Below are 24,308 nucleotides of genomic sequence, written 5' to 3'. Positions count from 1 at the left end.
CTGGAGCCGGAGCACATAACCAGTGCCTATAGCATCAGCCGAAGAACTGATGGGTGGATAGCCGGCGTGGGAGGTCTGGGGCTCCCCCTTCCCCCTCCCGGGGAGGGGGGAGCTGCGCAGACAGCGGCGCGGTGACGTATGACGTCATACTAGTTTCCGTGTTTTCTGTTGAAGAGTTCTATTCACTAGTTCGGCTTAGGTAGCAATTTTCACCAGAATAGGGGTTTGTTTTGGAATGCTTACCTTTCTGGATGCTTGACCCGGTCGATGGCAGACATAGAATGCTTCCAACCACACGGGGGTTTCTATAGGCCATTGCTCCCCTTGCCTCTCTGAGGGGGCCAGGTTCTGGCTCGTGGTCCCCGGTAGGCCCTAGAACTCCATACACATGACTGATGCCAAAGTCTGACATTAGCATATCAGCCGGTAAAGCTCCGGGGAGCCGACGGGGCTCCCCCCAGAAAATCTTTTTTTTCATGTCTCTATTTTCTAATAGATAATAAGGGTCAAGTAACAAAATACCACAAGTGTTCACAATAAATATTATCCTAACAAATACTGTAAAACCAATAACCACAAAGTACTGTATTGTTTCTTTGGAGATTGGGTGGGACCTGGGAAGAGTATTTTTTTGTTTTTTACCAATTTTATACATACAGTATACTGTATAATAATATAAAGTATGACTACATTTACATTCTTGCAAAGACACTAACACGCATAGTATTTCGGACAGCTGGGATTTAACAATGTTTCAACGAGTGTGAACTCTGGGACCTACAAAATACTATTCTTAGTAAGATATATTGTAAATGGAAGAAATGTTCAAAGCAACGTTCAAGTCTATTGTCTCAATAATTGCAATCTTCTTCCTAGCTTGATGTCCATACCTACCTTCCTTGTGGAGGTTCCGGGGATCAACGGCCCAGAGGCCCGATCTCTGACCAGATCTCCCGGTTGGTGGTCTGATCAACCAACCTACTTCGAGAAATAATTCCCCATATCCTTTTGACCGAGGGAATCACCCATCCAGCAAACATCATAAGCTCTAAGTGTTCCAACATCACCTCATCTCCGGCCACTCAAACTTCACCACAAACATGAACTTGAGCGTAAGAAAGCAGAACTTAAAGAGTGAGGTATATAATGGTGAAGCACATGTTTACCACATATAACAAGCCAACATTCATACCACAAACATGACATACTTGACATTACTAAGGAAACACACTCACTGCCAGATGACGTGCTGACAACCAATTTAAATCCTGACCAAGGCTCCAGACTCCCTGTTACATGCACTGGGCTCAGAGGGAGTTTGATCCCATCTAACCCATGAACCTGTTGATGATTTCACAGGCTGTCCAAATTCCTACAAAATTATTTTATATTTAGTCTATGGCTCAAATGTAAAATTCTAACTTATTGATTTTCCTCACAACTCACCATTTTCCTCCATGATCATTCCATGAAAAATCATTGAAAATGTTTTTTAGGTTTTTTAGACAATAAAAAATAAGCATTGAATGTAAGGACACACTTTTTTTTTTTTGGTGGGTTACTCAGTAGGTACACAAGCTGTAACACTGGAACTTCCATAACTTAGGAAATGGCACGAGATCTCTGCAATCCGCCCAACCCTACTGGGAGCCAGGACCAGAATCTAGCTCAACTCTGTATAAGGCAAGGAAGCTGCAGTATCACACATTGACCCAAAGCTGCCAGAAAAACTGCCCAGAAGTGCACACGCACACAGCAGCAGCAGCATTCACAGATGATGATTCTGGTATGAGAGGACTTCCCCTCAGAAAGCAGAAAACTGAGTGAGAAACCCCCAAATGCCCCAGATGGGAAACATTTAAACAAGTGAGGCTTGGTGCACCTCATCCATCCCAAATGCCTGAGAACACAGTATAATGTAGCTGGGGTAGCTACATTTACAAACAGGATAGAAAAGTATACTGGAATTAAAAAATAAATGGTAGCAGTAAGTGCTAAAAGTTTTATAAATATGGTAAGAAGTTGTAATAAAAAAGTTTGGTAAAAAAAAAAACTGAAAGGATATAGTGCATGGTGAACATAAAAACACAGTCCAGTAATTAATTTGATACAATATTTAAAAAGTGTTCACTTTTTCTTTAAAAATAGAGTAAATAAATGTCCATAACTCACTTGTGATGAGGCAAACTAAGTAGATTTCGTAAATCTTGTTCTAAAAACTCCATCTGTTCTAACCATGATTCACGAGCGCCAGCAGGAAGAAAACCTTCTTCGGGAAGTGGAGGTGGAACATACTTGATATAGGTACTCTTCTGTGTCCAAGCTATGTGCTGCATTGGAAAAATATATCGGCAAAATCAAATTGGGCAATACAGTACTGTAAGTAGAAACAAAATTGAAATTGAGATTGAAAAAAGTTTATTGAGGTATAAATACACAATGGGATGAGGTAGCTCAAGCTAATGTCACCCCGTTCAGTACAACGTGTATGTGTGTGTATAATTACCTAACAGTAGTTACAGGATGAGAGCTACCCAAGTCATAATTACCTAAGTGTAATTTCTTGAGTGTAGTTACAGGATGAGAGCTACGCTCGTGGTGTCCCGTCTTCCCAGCACTCTGTCATATAACGCTTTGAAACTACTGACGGACTTGGCCTCCACCACCTTCTCCCCTAACTTGTTCCAACCATCTACCACTTTGTTTACGAAAGTGAATTTTCTTATATTTCTTCGGCATCTGTGTTTAGTTAGTTTAAATCTATGACCTCTTGTTCTTAAAGTTCCAGGTTTCAGGAAATCTTCCCTATCAATTTTATCAATTCCTGTTACTATTTTGTACATAGTGATCACATCACCTCTTTTTCGTCTGTCTTCAAGTTTTGGCATATTTAATGCCTCTAACCTCTCCTCGTAGCTCTTGCCCTTCAGTTCTGGGAGCCACTTAGTAGCATGTCTTTGCACGTTTTCCAGTTTGTTGATGTGCTTCTTAAGATATGGACATTATACAACCGCTGCATATTCCAGCTTTGGTCTAACAAATGTGGTGAACAATTGCTTTAGTATTTTGCCATCCATGTATTTAAAAGCAATTCTGAAGATAGAGAGTGTAGCACTGGCCCCTCGCACAATATTCTTAATGTGATCCTCAGGTGATAGTTTTCTATCTAGAACCATGCCTAGATCTCTTTCTTTATCAGACTTCTTTAAAGATTTCTCACATAATTTATAGGTTGTGTGGGGTCTATGTTCTCCTATTCCACATACCATAAGACGGCATTTATTTACATTAAATTCCATTTACCAAGTGGTGCTCTATATACTTATTTTCAGGTCTTCTTGAAGGGCAAGACAATCATCTAGGTTTCTTATCTTCCCTATTATCTTAGCACCATCAGCAAACATGTTCATATAATTATGTATTCCATCTGGAAGAACGTTTATGTAGATAATGAACATTACCGGTACAAGAACTGAACCCCTGTAGTACTCCACTTGTGACATTTCTCCAGTCCGATACACTTCCTCTTATTACTGCCCTAATTTTTCTATCAGTCAGAAAATTTTTCATTCATGTTAGCAGCTTATCTGTCACCCCTCCAATGTGTTCCAGTTTCCAGAACAACCTTTTATGTGGAACTCTGTCGAAAGCCTTTTTTTAGGTCCACATAGATACAGTCAACCCAACCATCCCTTCCCTGTAAAATCTGTGGTTCGATCATAGAAACTGAGTAAATTTGTTACAGTACACAGGATCTTCCAGATTGAAAGCTATACTGACAATCTGATATTATATCGTCTGTCTCCAGGTGTTCTACCCATTTAGTTTTAAATATTTTTTCCAATATTTTGACTATTACACTTGTCAGATGATACAGGTCTATAATTGAGGGGGGGGTTTTCCCTGCCACCACTTCTGTAGATTGGAAGTATGTTAGCCTTTTTCCACGCATCTGCTACGACTCCTGTACACAGGGATGCCTGAAAAATCAGGTGAAGTGAAATGCTGAGCTCAGATGTACATTCTCTCAGAACCCATGGTGAAACTCCATCTGGGCAAATGGCTTTGTTCTTCTTTAGATCCTTGTGCATTTTTTCCACTTTGTCCCTAGACACCTCTATGTGCTCTATGTTGTTCTCTGGAATTCTTATTGTATCTGGGTCCCTGAAGATTTTATTTTGTATAAACAGACTTTGGAACTTTTCGTTTAATGTTTCACACATTTCCTTTTCATTTTCCGTGAATCTGTTTCCCATTTTCAACCTCTGAATATTATCCTTTACCTGCAATTTGTTGTTTATGAATTTATAGAATAGACCTGGTTCTGTTTTACATTTGTCTGTAATCCCTTTTTCCAAATATCTTTCTGCCTCTCTCCTCACTGCCATGTAGTTGTTTCTCACATCTTTGTATTGCTGGTATGTTAGGGGGTTTGACCTCTTCCTATATTGATTCCATTTTTGTCTTTTGGTCTCTGGCTCTCTCGCAATTTCTGTTGAACCAATCCTGTTTCCTAGTTCTGCATCTCTGGTTTGGTATAAATTTTGTTGTGCCTTTATCATATACAGTGGCACCTCACCTTACGATAGCCTCAACTTATGATAATTTCGAGTTACGATATAAATTTGATCAGAAAATGCGACTCAACTTACGATAGTATCGTCGACTAACAATTTTCGTCGATACACGTTCGAGCCGACCGAGCCCATGGTTCCCTGTCACGCGAGCCGACCTGCCTCAGTTTATTAGAGCCGCCCTCTTAGTGACGATCACGGTTATAAAAAATTACGTTTTTTTGGTGATTTTTTACTTTTTGAACATAAAACTGATTATTATATATCATGCCATGGGTCCCAAGAAAGTCAGTGGTAAGGTTCAACCTAAGAAAATAGTTGTGAGTAGACGCAGTAGAGGATGTCCCTTCCGCATTAAGAAAATGTGTGAGGTATGGGAAGAACAGCAAAGTTTTGTTGAAAAAACTCCCCCAGATAAAGCTGTAGCAGGCCATTGCATTGACCTTTAAATGACAATGTGATGTCTTACTACAGACAAGTGTTAACATGTAGGGAAAAACAAGTGTCTTTAGACAGATTCTTAATAAGACAAGCAAGCAGTGAGCCACAAGCAGGTCCTAGTGGTATGCAGGCAAAACATGCCAGAGAGTGTATCCCAGAAAAGTCATCACTGCCTGATGTTATAATGGAAGGGGACTCTCCTTCCAAACAGTAACACCTCTCCCCCTTCTCCCCTCTCCTCACCATCTTCCAAAACGCTACGTGTGCTAGTGGCTGTACAAAAATATAAGAACTCTTGTATATAATTTAAAAAAAAAGTGTGGTTTACTGTACAGTATTTCTAGCTAGTAAAGTGGCTGGTGAATTAGTAGCTCAAGATAGGATTTGTCATGTTTGACATGTAACGTGTATGGACCAAGGCTGCCATGGAAGCAAACTAACGTCTCAAGTGTCTGATTACCGTGTCATAGTAGTGATTATTGTTTGAAGGTGACATGTCAGCCAACCACAACATACCACAAAGCAGACCTGCTAAAAATTTGCACTCAAGAGAGAAACCTTAGGTCGAAGTCTGTCATTTCACTAACATCTCTTGCCAATATATTACAGTAATATTTTGATTGCAGGACTTAAGTGAAGAATTGTAAAGTTCCAATCAGCTATTTTTCCAGAACTTGTTATTTTTTCAACAAAATATTAGGACTTGGACAGAAACAAATACGATTACCTGGATGATATAAAAATATTCTTTGATAAAATTTTAGTTTTAAGTTCAACTATCCTCACGATGACCAAACCACACATCAGAAAACGGAGAAACAATGATGTTTTAGAATGTCATGGACCATTATCAAGTTGTGTGATGACTTTCCTTATCCCCGGCTGAGCGGGAAGCCAGTCGGCCGAGCGGAGGACCCGGTCGGCCGAGCGAACAGCACGCTGGACTTGTGATCCTGTGGTCCCGGGTTCGATCCCGGGTGCCGGCGAGAAACAATGGGCAGAGTTTCTTTCACCCTATGCCCCTGTTACTTAGCAGTAAAATAGGTACCTGGGTGTTAGTCAGCTGTCACGGGCTGCTTCCTGGGGATGGAGGCCTGGTCGAGGACCGGGCCAAGGGGACACTAAAGCCCCGAAATCATCTCAAGATAATCTCATGATATCCTTAATTCTGGATCCATATACAGATGATGAGTCATAATAACGTGTCTGAAAATATGATTGGATCCACAGCTTCTTATCTAGTTTTGTAAGAGTTGATTTTTATATTTGTGTTGGGTTAAACTACAGGTATTTAATTTTTTGTTTGTTTGTTGTATCTGGGAAAACAGGAGGGAAGGATAATCTGAACACTTGGAGGAAATATTTATACAGTATAATAAATAGCATCAACATCTTATTACTCACCAATGCTGGTACTCGCTTTTCCAAACCTAAGCCATTAAGTGTGATAAATTTCTTCTCAAGAGGGTCTCCAAGCATTTCACTCTCATCCTGAAGTAACAGAAAAGAACTGACAATTTCTTAAAACACAATAAATTAATTTACAAAGGTATGGAGCATTTATAAAATGTTTATGATTGTTTACAGTCATAAGATATGCTTCTAGCACAAGGGGGGGGGGGCAATCAAACCTTGGCCGGCATATCTCAGAATACAAATAAGGTGGTGTAATGAGTGCAGGCTGGTGTAATGAGTGCAGGCTTGTGTAATGAGTGCAGGCTGGTGTCACGGGGGTAGGCTGGTGTAATGAGTGCAGGCTGGTGTAACGAGTATAGGCTGGTGTAATGAGTGCAGGCTGGTGTCACGGGGGTAGGCTGGTGTAATGAGTTCAGGCTGGTGTAATGAGTGCAGGCTGGTGTAATGAGTGCAGGCTGGTGTCACGGGGGTAGGCTGGTGTAATGAGTGCAGGCTGGTGTAACGAGTATAGGCTGGTGTAATGAGTGAAGGCTGGTGTAATGAGTGTAGGCTGGTGTAATGAGTGCAGGCTGGTGTAATGAGTGCAGGCTGGTGTAATGAGTGCAGGCTGGTGTAATGAGTGCAGGCTGGTGTAATGAGTGCAGGCTGGTGTAGTGAGTGCAGGCTGGTGTCATGAGTGTAATGGTGTAATGAGTGTAGGCTGGTGTAATGAGTGCAGGCTGGTGTAATGAGTGCAGGCTGGTGTAATGAGTGCAGGCTGGTGTAATGAGTGCAGGCTGGTGTAATGAGTGTAGGCTGGTGTAATGAGTGCAGGCTGGTGTAACGAGTATAGGCTGGTGTAATGAGTGTAGGCTGGTGTAATGAGTGCAGGTTGGTGTCAGGAGTGTAGGCTGGTGTCACGAGTACAGGCTGGTGTAATGAGTGTAGGCTGGTGTAATGAGTGTAGGCTGGTGTAATGAGTGCAGGCTGGTGTAATGAGTGTAGGCTGGTGTCACGAGTACAGGCTGGTGTCACGAGTACAGGCTGGTGTAATGAGTGCAGGCTGGTGTAATGAGTGCAGGCTGGTGTAATGAGTGTAGGCTGGTGTCACGAGTACAGGCTGGTGTCACGAGTACAGGCTGGTGTAATGAGTGCAGGCTGGTGTAATGAGTGCAGGCTGGTGTAATGAGTACAGGCTGGTGTAATGAGTGCAGGCTGGTGTAATGAGTGCAGGCTGGTGTAATGAGTGCAGGCTGGTGTCACGAGTACAGGCTGGTGTAATGAGTGTAGGCTGGTGTAATGAGTGCAGGCTGGTGTAATGAGTGTAGGCTGGTGTCACGAGTACAGGCTGGTGTCACGAGTACAGGCTGGTGTAATGAGTGCAGGCTGGTGTAATGACTGTAGGCTGGTGTAATGAGTGCAGGCTGGCGTAATGAGTGCAGGCTGGTGTAATGACTGTAGGCTGGTGTAATGAGTGTAGGCTGGTGTAACGAATTATGGCTTATAGGTATATCCACAGAAACAGAACTGGCTTAAACGAACACCACGTACAAAACCCACTCAAATCATAACAGAAAACGAAAAGGCAATGTAAAGGATTTGGGTGTACTCATGTCAGAAGACCTTGCCTTCAGAGAACACAATAAAGTAGCCATCACAACTGCAAGAAAAATGACAGGTTGGATAACAGGAACCGTTCACACTAGAGATACTATACCGATGATGATACTTTTCAAGACGCTAGTGCTCTTTAGGGTGCTGGCCGAGCGGACAGCACACTGGACTTGTGATCCTGTGGTCCCGGGATCGATCCTGGGCGCCGGCGAGAAACAATGGGCCGAGTTTCTTTCACCCTATGCCCCTGTTACCTAGCAGTAAAATAGGTACCTGGGTGTTAGTCAGCTGTCACGGGCTGCTTCCTGGGGGTGGAGGCCTGGTCGTGGACCGGGCCGCGGGGACATTAAAGCCCCGAAATCATTTCAAGATAACCTCAAGATAGAGTACTGCTGCACAATGACAGCCCTTTTCAAAGCTGGAGAAATTCAAATTTCAAATTCAAAATTCAAATGCTTATTTAGGTAAAGTACATACATACAAGGGGTGATATAGATATTGATGAATGTATAGATAGAGCTAGTACATACAATGCCTAAAGCCACTATTACGCAAAGCATTTCGGGCAGGAAAAACACTAAAGACTAGAACTTGATACTAATTGACATTAAAGTATAAAATGTGTTGAGAAAATATAAAAATAAAAAAGAGGGGAACATGACAGGAAAACAGCAAAAATATAATTTGGTCAACAAACAGCATTGTTTAAAAATAACAGACATGGGTTGACATTATAGGGGTAAGGTAGGTTACAGGGAGTTAATTAGGTAGTACTTAGTTTTTATCTTAAACTGGTTGGGAGAGGTACAGTCTTTAACATGACTAGGAAGGTCATTCCACATCCTGGGTCCCTTGATTTGTAGAGCATTTCTAGTTTGATTAAGTCGTGCTCTTGGAATATCAAAAAGGTATTTGTTTCTGGTGTGGTGACCTGGAGAGCATGCAGAGATCCTTTACTGCTAGAATCCACTCAGTAAAACATCTAAACTACTGGGACCAACTAAAGAGCCTAAATTGGCATTTTCTTGAGCGTAGGCGGGAGAGATACATAATAATTTATACGTGGAAAATATTAGAGGGCTTGGTCCCAAACCTGCACACAGAAATAGCATCACATGAGACCAGGAGGCATGGCAGGATGTGTAGAATACCCCCATTGAAAAGCAGAGGTGCAACAGGTACTCTGAGAGAGAACTCTATCAACAGCAGAAGCCGGAAGACTGTTCAACACGCTTCCACTACACATAAGGGGCATAACTGGTTGACCCCTCACAGTGTTCATGAGAGAACTGGATAAGCACCTCCAAAGGATACCTGATCAACCAGGCTGTGATTCATATGTCAGGCTGCGAGCAGCCGCATTAAATGGCCTGGTTGACCAGTCCAGCAATGAGGAGGTCTGGTCGACGACCGGGCCACAGGGACACTAAGCCCCAGAAACACTTCAAGGTTACTTCAAGGTAGGTAATACTTTGGCCCATTGATCCAACTAGTAGCAAACCAAAAGGGATTAAAGAGGGTTTATAAGGGGATATTTAATATAGATACTGTATGAGCTTGCTTATCTGGATTCTACTCAACCAGATATACAGTATGGGTTATCCCGCAAAAATTACATCTGGATAATTTTCAGGCAAAATTTATCAATATCTGGATAACCAGAGGTTTGGCTGGATAACGCAGACTGGCACAGAGTCTAAGTCAAGTCTGGATAATTTTCTTCCAAAACTTTGCCATATCCAGACAGAAATCCGGATAACTGGAATTATCCGGATAACTGGTTACGTAAATTTTCAAAAACTACACATTTCAAAATCTACTGTACCTGCTTGATACCGGCTTGATGGGATTCTAGAAGTTCTACTCCCCCAAGCCTGACCCAAGGCTTGGCTTGACTTATGAGAGCTTAGTCTACCAGGCTGTTGCTTGGAGTGGCCCGCAGCTCGAAGCTCACCACAGCTCAGTTGGTCCGGCACTCCTTGAATAAAATTACTGTATCTAGTTTGCTCTTGAAGATATCCACGGTTGTTCCGGCAACATTTCTTATAGTCGCTGGGAGGATGTTGAACAACCGTGGACCTCTGATGTTTATACAGTGTTCTCTGATTGTGCCTATGGCACCCCTGCTCTTCACTTGTTTTATTCTGCATTTTCTTCAAACAAGAACACAATACAAAAAGGAAAGTTTAACTTTCTCTTTTAAATTATATTTTTGGATTTATAGTGTGTCTGGAAATTCAAATTATAGCATGTGGGTTGTGTACAAAAAATTGCAAATGACCTGTATGTTCATTTTTGGACTTTCCCTGTAAGAATTCTGTTTATCCAGATAAACAGCCGGCTTATCCAGTCAGGGGTCCTTCCCATACAGTCTGGATAAGTGAGCTTAGACAGTAAAAATAATTCCTCCGAGTTTCAGTAACAGTCCTTACCTTGAGGTTACCTTGAGGTGCTTCCGGGGCTTAGTGTCCCCGCGGCCCGGTCGTCGACCAGGCCTCCTGGTTGCTGGACTGATCAACCAGGCTGTTAGACGCGGCTGCTCGCAGCCTGACGTATGAGTCACAGCCTGGTTGATCAGGTATCCAGGTATCCAGTCAGGTTAAGTCGAAAATTCCAGTTCTGGAAAGTTTCCTTTTTACGACTATTCATAGTCCAGTCAATAGAGCCTTGGCCTCACATGTATGGGGTCCACGGTTCAAGACCCATACATTCCAGGTGAATGAAATGGAAGAGCTTAGACAGTATACAGTATAGTATTGTAGTATAAGCGTGCACTTAATTCAAAGTGTATAAAACCACTTTGCTTCTTATTTGTAGTCCCCATGCTATTTTATTTATTTATTTATTTATATACAAGAAGGTACATTGGGTTTGAGAATACATAGCATAGTATTTACAATCTTGTAAAGCCACTAGTACGAGCAGTGTTTTGGGCAGGTCCTTAATCTAACAGATAATTTTAAGTAGGTAAATTCTAGCAGAATTAATGGTTAAGACACTCCAAAATGCCTGGCATTTTGTGAGCACTTTTGTCCTGGGTTCGTATCCTGGCTGGGGAGGATTTACTGGGCGTCAATCCTTAACTGGAGCCTCTGTTTACCCAACAGTAAAATGGGTACCTGGTTGTTAAATTATTTGGCAGGGTTGTATTCTGGGGAACATAGGATTAAGGACTTGCCCAAAATGCTATGCGTGCTAGTGGCTGCACAAAAATGTAAAAACTCTTGTATATATCTATCAAAAATAAAAAAAATCTGTGAGAATAATGTAACAATGCAGAGGAGCAAAGTAACCCTGGGCAGGACAGAAATGGTTGGACACATTTCCTATCACCTATCTTGAGATGATTTCGGGCCTTAGTGTCCCCGCAGCCCAGTCCTCAACCAGGCCTCCTTTTTGTTACACACCCCCAGAAAGCAGCCTAACTCCTAGATACCTATTTATTGCTAGGTGAACAGGGCCATCAGGGCAAAAGAAACTCTGCCCATTTGTTTCCACCTACGGAACCTTAGGACTACGAACCCCGAGCGCTTTCCACTCAGCCATCAGGCCCACAAACCTAGGTGCTAGTCAGACCTAGGAGCATATAGGTACCCAAATGTTAGTCAGCTTCTTGTAGGGTTGCATCCTAGTAGGGTCAATAATTTTACCTTGTTTAGGGGGTGGGGGACCTCAATGTAAGCCTAACGTATATAGGGGGAATTTGGGGGATCTCTGACAAGCCGCCGGCTTCCTGCTCTTGTCGAGGCCACTAGTATTAGTGGCCCTCAAGTAAATTCAGGAAAATATGTTCACTGGCTACCTGTCCCCCCAACACAATGAATTATGATTATGAATTTTTTATACAAAAATCGGGAGGGAAATAAACACGGAAAAAGACTCGCTATCACTTCATGGCAATCTAAATATGGTTTTGAAATGGTCAAAAGATGGGCAGATGCAGTCTAATGCTTACAAAGGTAAGGTTTTGAGGCTAGGTAATGATGATAAGAGTTACAAGATACGAGCTAAATGGTGTTCAGATTATGAAGTCGGATTGCGATAGGGATCTGGGAGTTATGATTAGTAAGAATTTAAAACCAAAAAATCAATGCATAAATGTTTGTAATAAGGCAAATAGGACATTAGGATTTATTAATCGAAGCGTTTGTAACAAGACACCTGGTGTCTTGTTACTAACAAGACACCAGGCTATATCGGCTATATCTTGCTCTGGTTAGGCCCCCATTTAGATTACGCAGTTCAGTTTTGGTCGTTGCACTATAGAATGGATATAAATTCACTTGAATGTGTCCAGCGTAGGATGACAAAGATAATCCCCAAATTAGAAACCTGTCATATGAATTAAGATTAACAAAGCTTAAACTGCATTCACTGGAAAGGCGAAGAGTTAGGGGTGACATGGTGGGGGTTTGCGGGTGGGTGGAGGGATGAAGTAGGGGGGATGTTGGTGGGGTGTTGAGAGTATCAACACAGGACGGAGCGCAAAACGGTGGGTGTGAGCTGGAAGGGTTTGGATTTTGGAGGGACCTGGGTGGGTGCTGGTTCGGTGGCAGGGTTGTTGATTTGTGGAGCCGGTTGCCATGTGGCGTGGTGGAGGTAGCAGCTACACCCAATCTCTACTTTCTAAGAAACTCCTTAAGTATACAGTAACAAGATTAAGTTAGTTGGGGGTTAGAGAATATAAGGTTGTTAGGTGGGGTTAGGTAATGTAAGCGTAAGTTTAGAAGGGTTCGGTAAAGTAAGGATAGTTCGGTGGGACTAGATAAAGTAAGGGTAAGTTTGGTGGGGTTAGGTAATGTAAGAGTAAGTTTAAAGGGGTTAGGTAAAGTAAGGGTAAGTTTAGAAGGGTTCGGTAAAGTAAGGGTAGTTCGGTGGGACTAGGTAAAGTAAGGGTAAGTTTGGTGGGGTTAGGTAAAGTAAGGGTAAGTTTGGTGGGGTTAGGTAAAGGAAGGGTAAGTTTGGTGGGGTTAGGTAAAGGAAGGGTAAGTGTGGTGGGGTTAGGTGAAGTAAGGGTAAATTTAGTGAGGTTAGGTAAAGTAAGTTTGGTGGGGTTAGGTAAAGTACGGGTGAGTTTGGTGGGGTTATATAAAATAAGGGTGAGTTTGGTGGGGTTAGGTAAAGTAAGGGCAAGTTTAGAGGGGTTTAGGTAAAGTAAGTTTGGTGGGGTTAGGTAAAGTAAGGGCAAGTTTGATGGCGAAAGGTACTACAATTTTTTTTTTTTTTTCAACATAAAATCGTAGAAGACAACATGATATACAGAAGTCCACAAGAATCTGGCCACAGAATGATACCTTCGTGGCCTGTTGAATGAAGATTCCCAACCTCACATGCATGACCCACGTATTACTGAAGCAAAAAATGTAATGAGGACGGGGACGACTGACCTGCTTCTCGTAGACATCACTGTCCCTTGGTTTGATGAGCTTGGGCCTCGCCCCTCCCTTAGGGATAGCTCCTGTGCTGCTCATCCTCACTGTTACATGCACAAGTTGTCAGATTGAAGGGTGTGAACAGCAGCTGTTGAGGTCCACGGGACCAGGCTCGCTAACGTTGACCAGACTACTCTACACTGAAGGCTGTCACCCCAGCTCCACAGTCCCAAGCTGCTCTTACGACGGCCCTCACACCACCATCCCATAAAAGTTAATTTCTGCTTCCTGCTAAACAAGCAGGTGTTCATAGCACTGTACTCCCGGCCGGACATCAGCACCGTAGCCTGCACGGGTCACTAACACGTACACAAAACATGGTGCAACAAGCATCAATCAAGGACCAGGCGAGGGTGACTCGTCATATTAAACAGCTGGTGGTGTTGTGAGACGGCGCCTGCAGCAGGAGGATCACGTGGAACCCCCACACCCGCCCAGCACACAAGCAGGCCTCGCCGCCGTTCCTGGCTCCCGGATTATTCTCTGGATTCTCGCCCCCGGCCGGACCCTCGTCCCCGGCCCCTGGTCCCCAGCCGGACCCTCGTCCCCGGCCGGGCCCTGGCCCTTTGCCGAACCCTCGTCCCCGGCCGGGCCCTGGCCCCCGGCCGGACCCTCGTCCCCGGCCGGGCCCTGGCCCCCAGCCGGACCCTCGTCCCCGGCCGGACCCTGGCCCCCAGCCGGACCCTCGTCCCCGGCCGGGCCCTGGCCCCCGGCCGGGCCCTGGCCCCCGGCCGGGCCCTGGCCCCCAGCCGGACCCTCGTCCCCGCCCGGACCCTGGCTCCCAGCCGGACCCTCGTCCCCGGCCGGACCCTGGCCCCCAGCCGGACCCTCGTCCCCGGCCGGACCCTGGCCCCCAGCCGGACCCTCGTCCCCGGCCGGACCCTGGCCCCCAGCCGGACCCTCGTCCCCGGCAGGGCCCTGGCCCCCTGCCGGACCCTCGTCCCCGGCAGGGCCCTGGCCCCCAGTCGGGTCCTCGCCCCAAGCAGGGGGGACAAGGGCCCATGCTGACCTGGGCCCATATTGACCCATATTTATTATATTTGTTACTGCACTAATTTTGTACTGGTTATTCATGCCCGTGCCACTTTTTGGGTGGCTTTATTTATTTATTTATTTATTTATTTATTTATTTATTTATTTATATACAAGAAGGTACATTGGGTTTGTGAGGATACATAGCATGGTGTTGACATTCTTGTAAAGCCACTAGTACGTGCAGCGTTTAGGGCAGGTCCTTAATCTAACATATAATTTTAAGTAAGGTAAATTGTAGCAAAATTTATAAAGTGATAACAGGTACATTGCAAGAAAAAAAATGAGATGAGAGAGATTAGTAGGTATATTAAAGCACATCTGTAATCTTTATCAATCAATCACTTGTAACGTACGATTATGTTACTTTGTTGGGTAGATTAGATACACAGTGTTTAGTGAGTTTTCATATTTATTTAGTAGTATTGATTACAGTAGTCGGTTGTTGGCAGTGGTAGACGCTGAGGCGGAGCTTGGAGCAGAGCTGAGTGAGGCCGGAGTCGCAGAGCTCTATGCGGGAGAGCAAGGCGGCTCGATGGGGAATCGCGAGTGTCTAAACTCGATGGGAGCGAGAGCGTTGTAGGTCGATGCGGTCGTAGTCTGCTACCTGCTCTGCGTTGAAGCTGTAGTTGTTGTTGTTGTTTAAGATTCGCTACCTAGAACAAAAAGTTCCAAGCAGCACGGGCTATGGCGAGCCCGTAGTGTTTTGGAGTCGATTAGAACTGCATACGCAGAGTGCTACATTCTTGAGGTTTGAAGAGATGTGGTTAGTCCTAAGTGTCTGTATTGTAGTTCACTGAATCACTGTGGAAATTGTACTGTCGGCTATTCGATTGATTGATGAAGATTAAGCCAGCCAAAAGGTGGCACGGGTATGAATAGCCCATTAGTGGTGGCTCTTTTGAGCCATTACCAGTATCAAGAGCTGATACTGGAGATCTGCGGAGGTGCAACTGCACCCTGCGTGACGGGAGATGTCTCCCGGTCGGCTATTCACTTCAAGCTTGCTTATTTATTTATTTATTTATTTATTTATTTTATTTATTTATTTATTTATTTATTTATTTATTTATATACAAGAAGCAAAGTGAAATTGACACCAGTAATTCCATCTATCATCATACTATCATGTAAGAGGAGCCACACATCTATGGATCATCCAATAAAACCAGCAGACTTCTAGATGTTACTACTGTTCGGCTTAGACTCGGTTACAAGTATCTCTGGGAATTCTCATTATCTGCAGCCCATTATGTGCCTCTGTAACCCTTTCCACTACCGCCCACAAGATGGGTATGGGGTGCATCATAAATGAACTAAACTAAAACTGAGAATACATAGCATAGTATTTACAAGATTGCAAAGCCACTAGTACGCGCAGCGTTTTGGGCAAGTCCTTAATCTAACAGATAATTTTAAGTAGGTAAATTCTAGCAGAATTAATAAAATGATAACAAATACATTGCAAGAAAAAAAATGAGATGAGAGAGATTAGTAAGTATATTAAAGCACATTGGTATATTGAAGCTCTGATTGATTACATTGACAGCTTGATTGGTAATTTAAACAAGATTAATAGACACCATACAGCAGATTGACAGCACATATAAGAAGACAGCAATGATCGCAATGGTAAAGATGTTCGGATACATAAAGATTGGGAGATTGGGTAGCAATAGATACAGTGCAATTTTAAAGTAAAAGGTTAAAAACTAAGAAGATGAAATTAGGTACTTTTTAGTATTGTTTTTGAATGACGCAAAAGTTGGACAGCTTTTCAATTCATTAGGGAGTGAGTTCCATAGATTGGGTCCCTTTATCTGCATAGAGTGTTTACACAGATTAAGTTTGACTCTGGGGATATCAAAGAGATATTTATTTCTGGTGTGGTGATAATGGGTCCAATTACATCTGTCCAAGGAGAGTTTCAGAGCAGGATTTGCATTTAAGAACAGGGTTTTGTAAATGTAGTTGACACAAGAGAATTTGTGGAGTGAGATTATGTTTAGCATGTTTAGGGAGTTAAACAAGGGGGGCTGAGTGTTGTCTGATTGATTGATGAAGATTAAGCCACCCAAAAAGTGGCACGGGCATGAATAGCCCGTAAGTGGTGGCCCTTTTGAGCCATTACCAGTATCAATAGATGATACTGGAGATCTGTGGAGGTGCGACTGCACCCTGCGTGACGGGAGATGTCTCCCGTGGAGTGTCCCCAAGAGCATAGGACATGTTCATTATGGAAGCAGAATATATAAATATTTAGGTCTTGTTGCAAGCACACTTTTGCTTTTTAATGTCGATAAATGCAAGAACTTGCATGTGGGGCATATCAATCCACGTCACAACTCCCAAATTTACAGGACTGCCTTAGAACAGATAGATGAAAAAAAGGACCTTGGAGTCAGAATCCATAATTCACTAAAAGATGCACAAGTGGGAGCGGCAGTAAAAAAACTAAACAAATCCTGGGAATAATCAAGTGTGCCTTTACCTTTAAGGAAAACAAGGTAGTCATTCAATTGTATAAGTCTCTGGTGAGCCCCAATTTGGATTATTGCATCCAAGCATGGGAGACCTCATCCTCAGAAGAACGTAGCTGCTCTGGAGAAGGTGTAACACCGGGCAACAAAAATCATCCCAGAGCTTATAGTCATCTCTCGTATCAGGAACGCTCGAGGGACACAGGGCTAACAACACTCCAAACCAGGCATGACGGGGCGGATCTCATCGAAACCTTTAAAATACTGAACAATTATCATTTTAATAATTCTGCTTGAATTTACCTACTTAAAATTTTCTACAATACAATACAACACAATACAATTTTATTTAGGTAAGGTACATACATACAATAAATATTTACAATAACATACAATAAATATATATAAGATTATTTATATTAATCTGTTAGATTAAGGACCTGCCCGAAACGCTGCGCGTACTAGTGGCTTTACAAGAGTGTAAATACCATGCTATGTATCCTCACAAACCCAATGTACCTTTCCTGGTTGATACCTGGTTGATGGGGTTCTGGGAGTTCTTCTACTCCCCAACCACAGCCGAGGCCAGGCTTGACTTGTGAGAGTTTGGTCCACCAGGCTGTTGCTTGGAGCGGCCCGCAGGCCCGCTAATTAAATTTAAATTAAATTAAATTAAAAATTAAATTTGCGAGAACGGGCAGCCCGTTCTCGCAAATTCGTAAAGTCAATATTGACTTATTAACTACGTGCATAGGTGATATACTAAACATAATAGGTACCCTTAAAAAGATTCATAGAAAACACCGACCTTACCTAACCTTGTTAGTATCTTAAGATAAGCATCTTATTGCTTCGTAATTACAATTATTACTTAACCTATATCTATTATAGGTTAGGTAATAATTGTAATTACGAAGCTATAAGATGCTTATCTTAAGATACTAACAAGGTTAGGTAAGGTCGGTGTTTTCTATGAATCTTTTTAAGGGTATCTATTATGTTAAGTATGTCACCTATGCACATATTTAATAAGTCAATATTGACTTATTAAATTTGGCCCACATACCCACCACAGCCCGGTTGGTCCGGCACTCCTTGAAGGAAACAATCTAGTTTCCTCTTGAAGATGTCCACGGTTGTTTCTGTAATATTTTTGATGCTCGCTGATAGGACGTTGAACAACCGTGGACCTCTGATGTTCATACAGTGTTCTCTGATTGTGCCTATGGCACCTCTGCTCTTCACTGGTTCTATTCTGCATTTTCTTCCATATCGTTCACTCCAGTATGTTGTTATTTTACTGTGTAGATTTGGGACCTGGCCCTCCAGTATTTTCCATGTGTATATTATTTGGTATCTCTCTCGTCTCCTTTCTAGTGAGTACATTTGGAGAGCTTTGAGACGATCCCAATAATTTAGGTGCTTTATCTCGTCTATGCGTGCCGTATATGTTCTCTGTATTCCCTCTATTTCAGCAATCTCTCCTGCTCTGAAGGGATGAGTGAGTACTGAGCAGTACTCAAGACGGGACAACATAAGTGATTTGAAGGGTACAACCATTGTGGTGGGATCTCTGGACTTGAAGGTTCTCGTAATCCATCCTATCATTTTTCTGGCTGACGCAATACTTGCTTGGTTATGCTCCCTAAACGTTAGGTCGTCAGACATTATTATTCCCAAATCCTTGACATGCTGTTTTCCTACTATGGGCAGATTCGATTGTGTTTTGTACCCTGTATTATGTTTAAGATCCTCATTTTTGCCGTATCTGAGTACCTGGAATTTATCACCATTAAACATCATGTTATTTTCTGCTGCCCAATCGAAAACTTTGTTAATATCTGTTTGTAGTTTATCAATGTCTTCAGCAGAGGTAATTTTCATGCTGATTTTTGTATCATCTGCAAAGGATGACACGAAGCTGTGACTTGTGTTTTTTGTCTATATCTGATATGAGAATGAGGAACAGCAGTGGTGCAAGGACTGTGCCTTGAGGTACAGAGCTTTTAACTGCGCTCGGGCTCGATTTTACTTGATTGACTGTTACTCTTTGTGTTCTGTTCGACAGGAAATTGAGTATCCAGCGTCCTACTTTACCAGTTATACCCATTGACCTCATTTTGTGTGCAATCACTCCATGGTCACATTTGTTGAATGCCTTTGCAAAGTCTGTGTATACGACATCTGCATTATGTTTTTCCTCTAATGCCTCAGTGATTTTGTCATAGTGGTCAAGTAGCTGTGACAGGCATGATCTTCCCTCTCTAAATCCATGTTGGCCTGGATTGTGGAGGTCATTGGTTTCCATGAATCTAGTGACCTGACTCCTGATCACTCTCTCAAATACTTTTATTATGTGGGACGTTAGTGCAACTGGTCTATAATTCTTTGCCAATGCTTTGCTCCCTCCCTTGTGTAGAGGGGCAATGTCTGCTACTTTAAGAACATAAGAACATAAGAACATAAGAACAAAGGCAACTGCAGAAGGCCTGTTGGCCCATACGAGGCAGCTCCTATTTATAACCACCCAATCCCACTCATATACATGTCCAACCCATGCTTGAAACAATCGAGGGACCCCACCTCCACAATGTTACGCGGCAATTGGTTCCACAAATCAACAACCCTGTTACTGAACCAGTATTTACCCAAGTCTCTACCAGTATTTACCCAAGTCTGAACCAGTATTTACCCAAGTCTTAAGTGCATCTGGTATCTCCCCCGTGTCCAAGCTCTCCCTCCACACTATACTGAGTGCCTGTGCTACCGGCACTTTGCATTTCTTTATAAATATTGAATTCCACGAGTCTGGACCCGGGGCTGAGTGCATGGACATATTGTCAATTTCTCTTTCAAAATCCGCCACGCTCGTGTTGATATCAGTTATATTTACAGGTGTTTGAGTATCATTCATAAAGAAATTGTCCGGATCTTCCACTTTCATGCTGAGTATCGGAGTGCTAAACATGTCCTCATAATGCTTTTTTAGGATTTCACTAATTTCTTTGTCATCCTCAGTGTATGACCCTTCACTAATACGAATAGGTCCAATACTGGCAGTGGTTTTCGCTTTTGATTTAGCATATGTGAAGAAATATTTTGGGTTTTCTTTATTTCTTGAATTGTTTTCTGTTCTAGTTGCCTTTCTTCAGTCTGATAGGAATGCTTCAGTCTCTGTTCGATTTCTTCAATCTCCCTGTTTAAGTTATTTCTTCTCTGTATGGAGAGTCGTGTCTGCTTAAGCATTTCCGTTAATTTCTTCCTCCTTTTGTAATGTCTTCTGCGTTCTCTTTCTACATTGGACCTCTTTCTGGCTTTCCTCAAAGGAACATGTTTCAGACAGACTTCATATGCTTCAGACGTCAGTTTTTCTATTCTTTGTGTAGGATATTTATTTCTTCGAACATTTTCCCATTGAATGTTTGTAAGTTCCTTGTTTATTTTCCCCCAGTCTATCCTCTTATTATTAAAATTGAATTTATTGAATAGTCCTTCTCGCTTGTTGTTTCTCTTGGGTCTACTACCGTTATTAATGTTAGTTTGCACTTCAATTCACTTTGCACCTTCTTGTATATAAATATATAAATAAATAAATATGGAGGATGTTGGGACTTGGGTCCCCGAAACGCTGTGTGAACTAGTGGCTTTACAAGAATGTAAACTCAATGCTATGTGCTCTCACAAACCCAAATCTCTCTCTCTTGTTTATAAATAAATAAATAAATAATAAATAAATAAATGTTGTTCCGGAAAACGTCTTCAAGAGAGGTCAGAGGTAACACTAATGAGGAGCAACGGGTTCAAGCTCAACAAGCCACAATGTAGGACTCAAATCAAATGTTTAATCAAATCAAATCAAATGTTTATTCAGGTAAAAGTACATACATACAAGGTGAATTACAAACATGAAGTTGGAGTTATAGATAGAGCTAGTACATACAAGGCCTAAAACCACTAATACGCACAGCGTTTCGGGCAAGGTGTTGGAAAAAACACTTAGACTAAAAATTAATACTAATTGAGATCAAAGCATCAATTGAAAAAATGGTGGAAATCAGCAGTTATACAAGTTGGTCAACAAACAGTATAGTTTGAAAATAGGAAGACATGGGTTGACATTTTAGAGGGTAAGGTAGATTACGTGGAGTTTATTAGGTAGTACTTAGTTGTCATCTTAAACTGGTTGAGAGAGGTACAGCCTTTGATGTGATTGGGAAGGTCATTCCACATTCTGGGTCCATTGATTTGTAGAGCATTTCTAGTTTGGTACAGTCACACTCTTGGAATATCAAATAGGTATTTGTTTCTGGTGTGGTGCCCATGGGTTCTGTTACAACCTTCTAGGAAGCGTTTAAGATCAGGATTGACATTACAGTTCAGTTTTAAATATATAGAATACACTTGAGAGAATGTGCAGTGACTTAATATCTAACATAGTCAAAGTTGCTGTCTAAGGTGCTGAGTGCTGTCTAAGGCCAGAGTTAGATATTGTTCTAATAGCAGATTTGTGTTGAGTAATTAGAGGACGTAGAAGACTTTGGGTAGTAGAACCCCAAGCACAAATACCATAGTTGAGATAAGGATAGATGAGAGAGTAATAGAGCGTCACCAGGGCAGGGCGAGGTACAAAATATCTGATCTTAAACAGAATGCCAACAGTTTTAAAAACTTTTTTTTTCTATATTTTGAATATTGCCCTGGAAATTCATGTTATTATCGAAGAGGACACCAAGGAATTTAGCATCTACTTTGTTACTAATTTGGATTATTGTTTATTCTTAGATTAATTTGATCTGAGGATTTATTACCAAACAAAATATGGAAGGTTTTATGGTGAGTTGGTTAGCAGTTAGCCAAAGATAGACTTTATTTAGTTCAGTATTCACTGTAACATTCAGAGTAAGAGAGTTAAGACTGGAGAAAATTAAGGTTGTGTCATCAACAAATAAAATTGGGTTGAGGTGTTGGGAGGCATTTGGAAGGTCATTAATGTAGATGAGAAAAAGAGAGGGCCAAGTATGCTGCCCTGAGGAACACCGTTGTTGATGGGTAGGGTGGGAGAAATTCAACCATTCACAGAAACATACTGGAGCCTGTCAGTAAGGTAAGACTTAAGGTATTGCAGGGAGTGTCCTCTGACTCCATAATGATGTAATTTAAGAAGAAGGTTTTGGTGGTTGACAGTGTCAAAAGCCTTACGCAGGTCAACAAATAACCCAACAGGGAACTCATTTTTATCAAGCGCTGCATGTATCTGCATGTATTAGTATCATACTAATCAGTGCATCAGTAGTACTGAAATCAGGAGATGCTTTTTCACCCCATAGAGTTGAAAACCCGTGAAACCGCCTACCCGCCAAAGCTGTAAATGCCAAACCTGCTAGGTTTTAAAATCATCAGGGCAAATGGAGGGGGGGACCTTTGACAAGCCACCGGCTTCCTATTCTCGTGGAGGCCGCTAGTATTTGTAACCCTCAGGTAAATAATATAACCCCACATCCTGGTGTGGGATTAAATACTAAATATTAAGATATATATTTCCAGGTGAATAACCCTTTCTGCAGAAATGAAACAATGTTCTGAGTGGAGCACAGAAGAGGAAGACAGCTGCAGAGGAGAAAGAGAAAATAGGAAAACTTCCAAAATTAACATCTTGACGCCCGAAGCGTCTGGGATCATCTCGGACGTAGGTTCGAACCCTCATCACGGCCCTTGTGGACTTGTTCATCTTGATAAACAGATGTATAAAACTTTATACTCTAGCTGTATAAAACAACTGGAGTAGAGAATATGAAGGCGAGGTATTTATCAAACAATGTGTTCAAACGTGAACTGCGGAATGGCGAGTGTGTAAAACGTGAATGACTACTATATTGACCATCCCGAGGTCGTTGGTACTGCTTTGTATGTCGCCTATTGTCCAAGAAAGAATCTTCCTCTGCTACATTGGGACTCAGTGACTGGAAGCACAGAAATGTTATTGTAGTAAATGAAAATGGAGAAGAGCATCGAAAGTGCATGACAGCATATTTGATAAGGCATAAATATATTTGATTAACAGTTCCCCGTGGTGTAGCGATAAGACACTCGCCTGATGTTTCGCGGGAGCTTTGTCATGGGTTCGTATCCTGGCCAGGGAGGATTTACTGGGCGTCAATCCTTAATGTAGCCCCTTGTTTACCCAACAGTAAAATAGGTACCTGGTTGTTCAACTATTTGGCGGGAAATATTGAATTAAGAATTAAGGACTTGCCCGAAACGTAACGCGTGCTAGTGACTGTACAAGAATGTAAGAACTATTGTATACATAAATAATAATAAAAAAAGAAACTAGAGGTGTAGGTTCTTTAGTGGCTTCAGGCATTGTATGTACTAGCTCTATATAGAAATCCAACATATGTTTATAACTCACATCCATTGAACGTATCTTTACCTGAATCTTATCTTATCTTATTACTTGAGCAACATAGGGGGCTCAAGTAATAAGATAAACAGGAATATTGGCATAAAGCAGAGCAGGAATATTGGCATAAAGTGTTGACTCTTGTGGTTTCTGTATTTCACTTTTTTGTCTGTAGAGGTTTGCCCTTTCGTGGAGAAAATAAGATTATTGGGTCAACAAAAATGGCAGCTATTTAGGTATACTAGAGCTGCCCACCGTCACTATGTGATGGAGTGCGAAAAGATACGTGAATTTAGAGACAATTCTATAACCAGTGTTCCAACGATGTGTCAATATTTCATTCAAAATGATCTGCTACCAGAAGTCTTAGCCAAATATCCCCAGTTTGCTAACTGTAGGTAGTAACTAAGTGACTGTAACCTATCCACCGCTGCCCACTGGATGGGGGGCGGTGTGCAGGACAAACATATCAATTGTGACACTAGCTCTCCACATATGTCAGTTGCTTAATTTAGAAACTGTACTTGTGGTCGGTCTCGAACCCATTGTTGATGTGACGAATTATATTGAATTTTGTAACTAGCTCATCAAGATTGTAACTTGCTTAGCTAAATGAATTGTGGAGTTCAGTCCCTGAGCCCATTATGTGCCTCTGTAACCCTTTCCACTACCGCCCACAAGATGGGTATGGGGGGCATAATAAAGGAACTAAACTAAACTAGAGCTGCTGAGTGAATTTGACCTTTTCTTGGAAGAACATCTCAAAATGTATGGAAATCCTGGAAAAGGGATTCCATTACATTTATCTGCAAATATTTGTGAGGAATTTATTGAATTAATGGGACAACAGGTTCTTTGTACCATTCTTGAAGAAGTAAAATAGTCGAAGTATTAGTCAACAAGTGTAGCTTCCACTCCAGACATCTCGCACACAGAT

At 42.1% G+C, this 24,308-nt stretch overlaps 2 protein-coding genes across 2 annotated transcripts in view; both read right to left on the bottom strand.

Annotated features, from left to right (window-relative positions):
• The window catches only part of LOC123768904 (activating signal cointegrator 1 complex subunit 2), a 120,076-nt gene extending 106,166 nt beyond the window's left edge, over positions 1-13,910 (bottom strand). The window contains 3 exon segments of the mRNA XM_045759692.2: positions 2,173-2,330; positions 6,420-6,506; positions 13,412-13,910. Of these exon segments, the coding sequence (XP_045615648.2) occupies positions 2,173-2,330; positions 6,420-6,506; positions 13,412-13,495 (329 nt within the window). The 5' untranslated portion in view covers positions 13,496-13,910.
• On the bottom strand, positions 13,868-14,530 carry LOC138354655 (collagen alpha-2(I) chain-like). The gene has a single exon (XM_069309011.1). The coding sequence runs from the start codon at positions 14,528-14,530 to the stop codon at positions 13,868-13,870; it is 663 nt and encodes a 220-aa protein (XP_069165112.1).
• Between the last annotated feature and the right edge of the window lie 9,778 nt (positions 14,531-24,308).

The sequence above is a fragment of the Procambarus clarkii genome, chromosome 64, assembly GCF_040958095.1.
Source record: "Procambarus clarkii isolate CNS0578487 chromosome 64, FALCON_Pclarkii_2.0, whole genome shotgun sequence".
Taxonomy (NCBI): domain Eukaryota; kingdom Metazoa; phylum Arthropoda; class Malacostraca; order Decapoda; family Cambaridae; genus Procambarus; species Procambarus clarkii.
Note: the sequence above shows the minus strand (reverse complement) of the source record. Positions and strands in the feature narration are given on the sequence as shown.

Bases quoted from the DNA above. Each gene is read 5' to 3' on its own strand.
- LOC138354655 (XM_069309011.1), bottom strand. From the start codon at position 14,530: ATGAATAACCAGTACAAAATTAGTGCAGTAACAAATATAATAAATATG.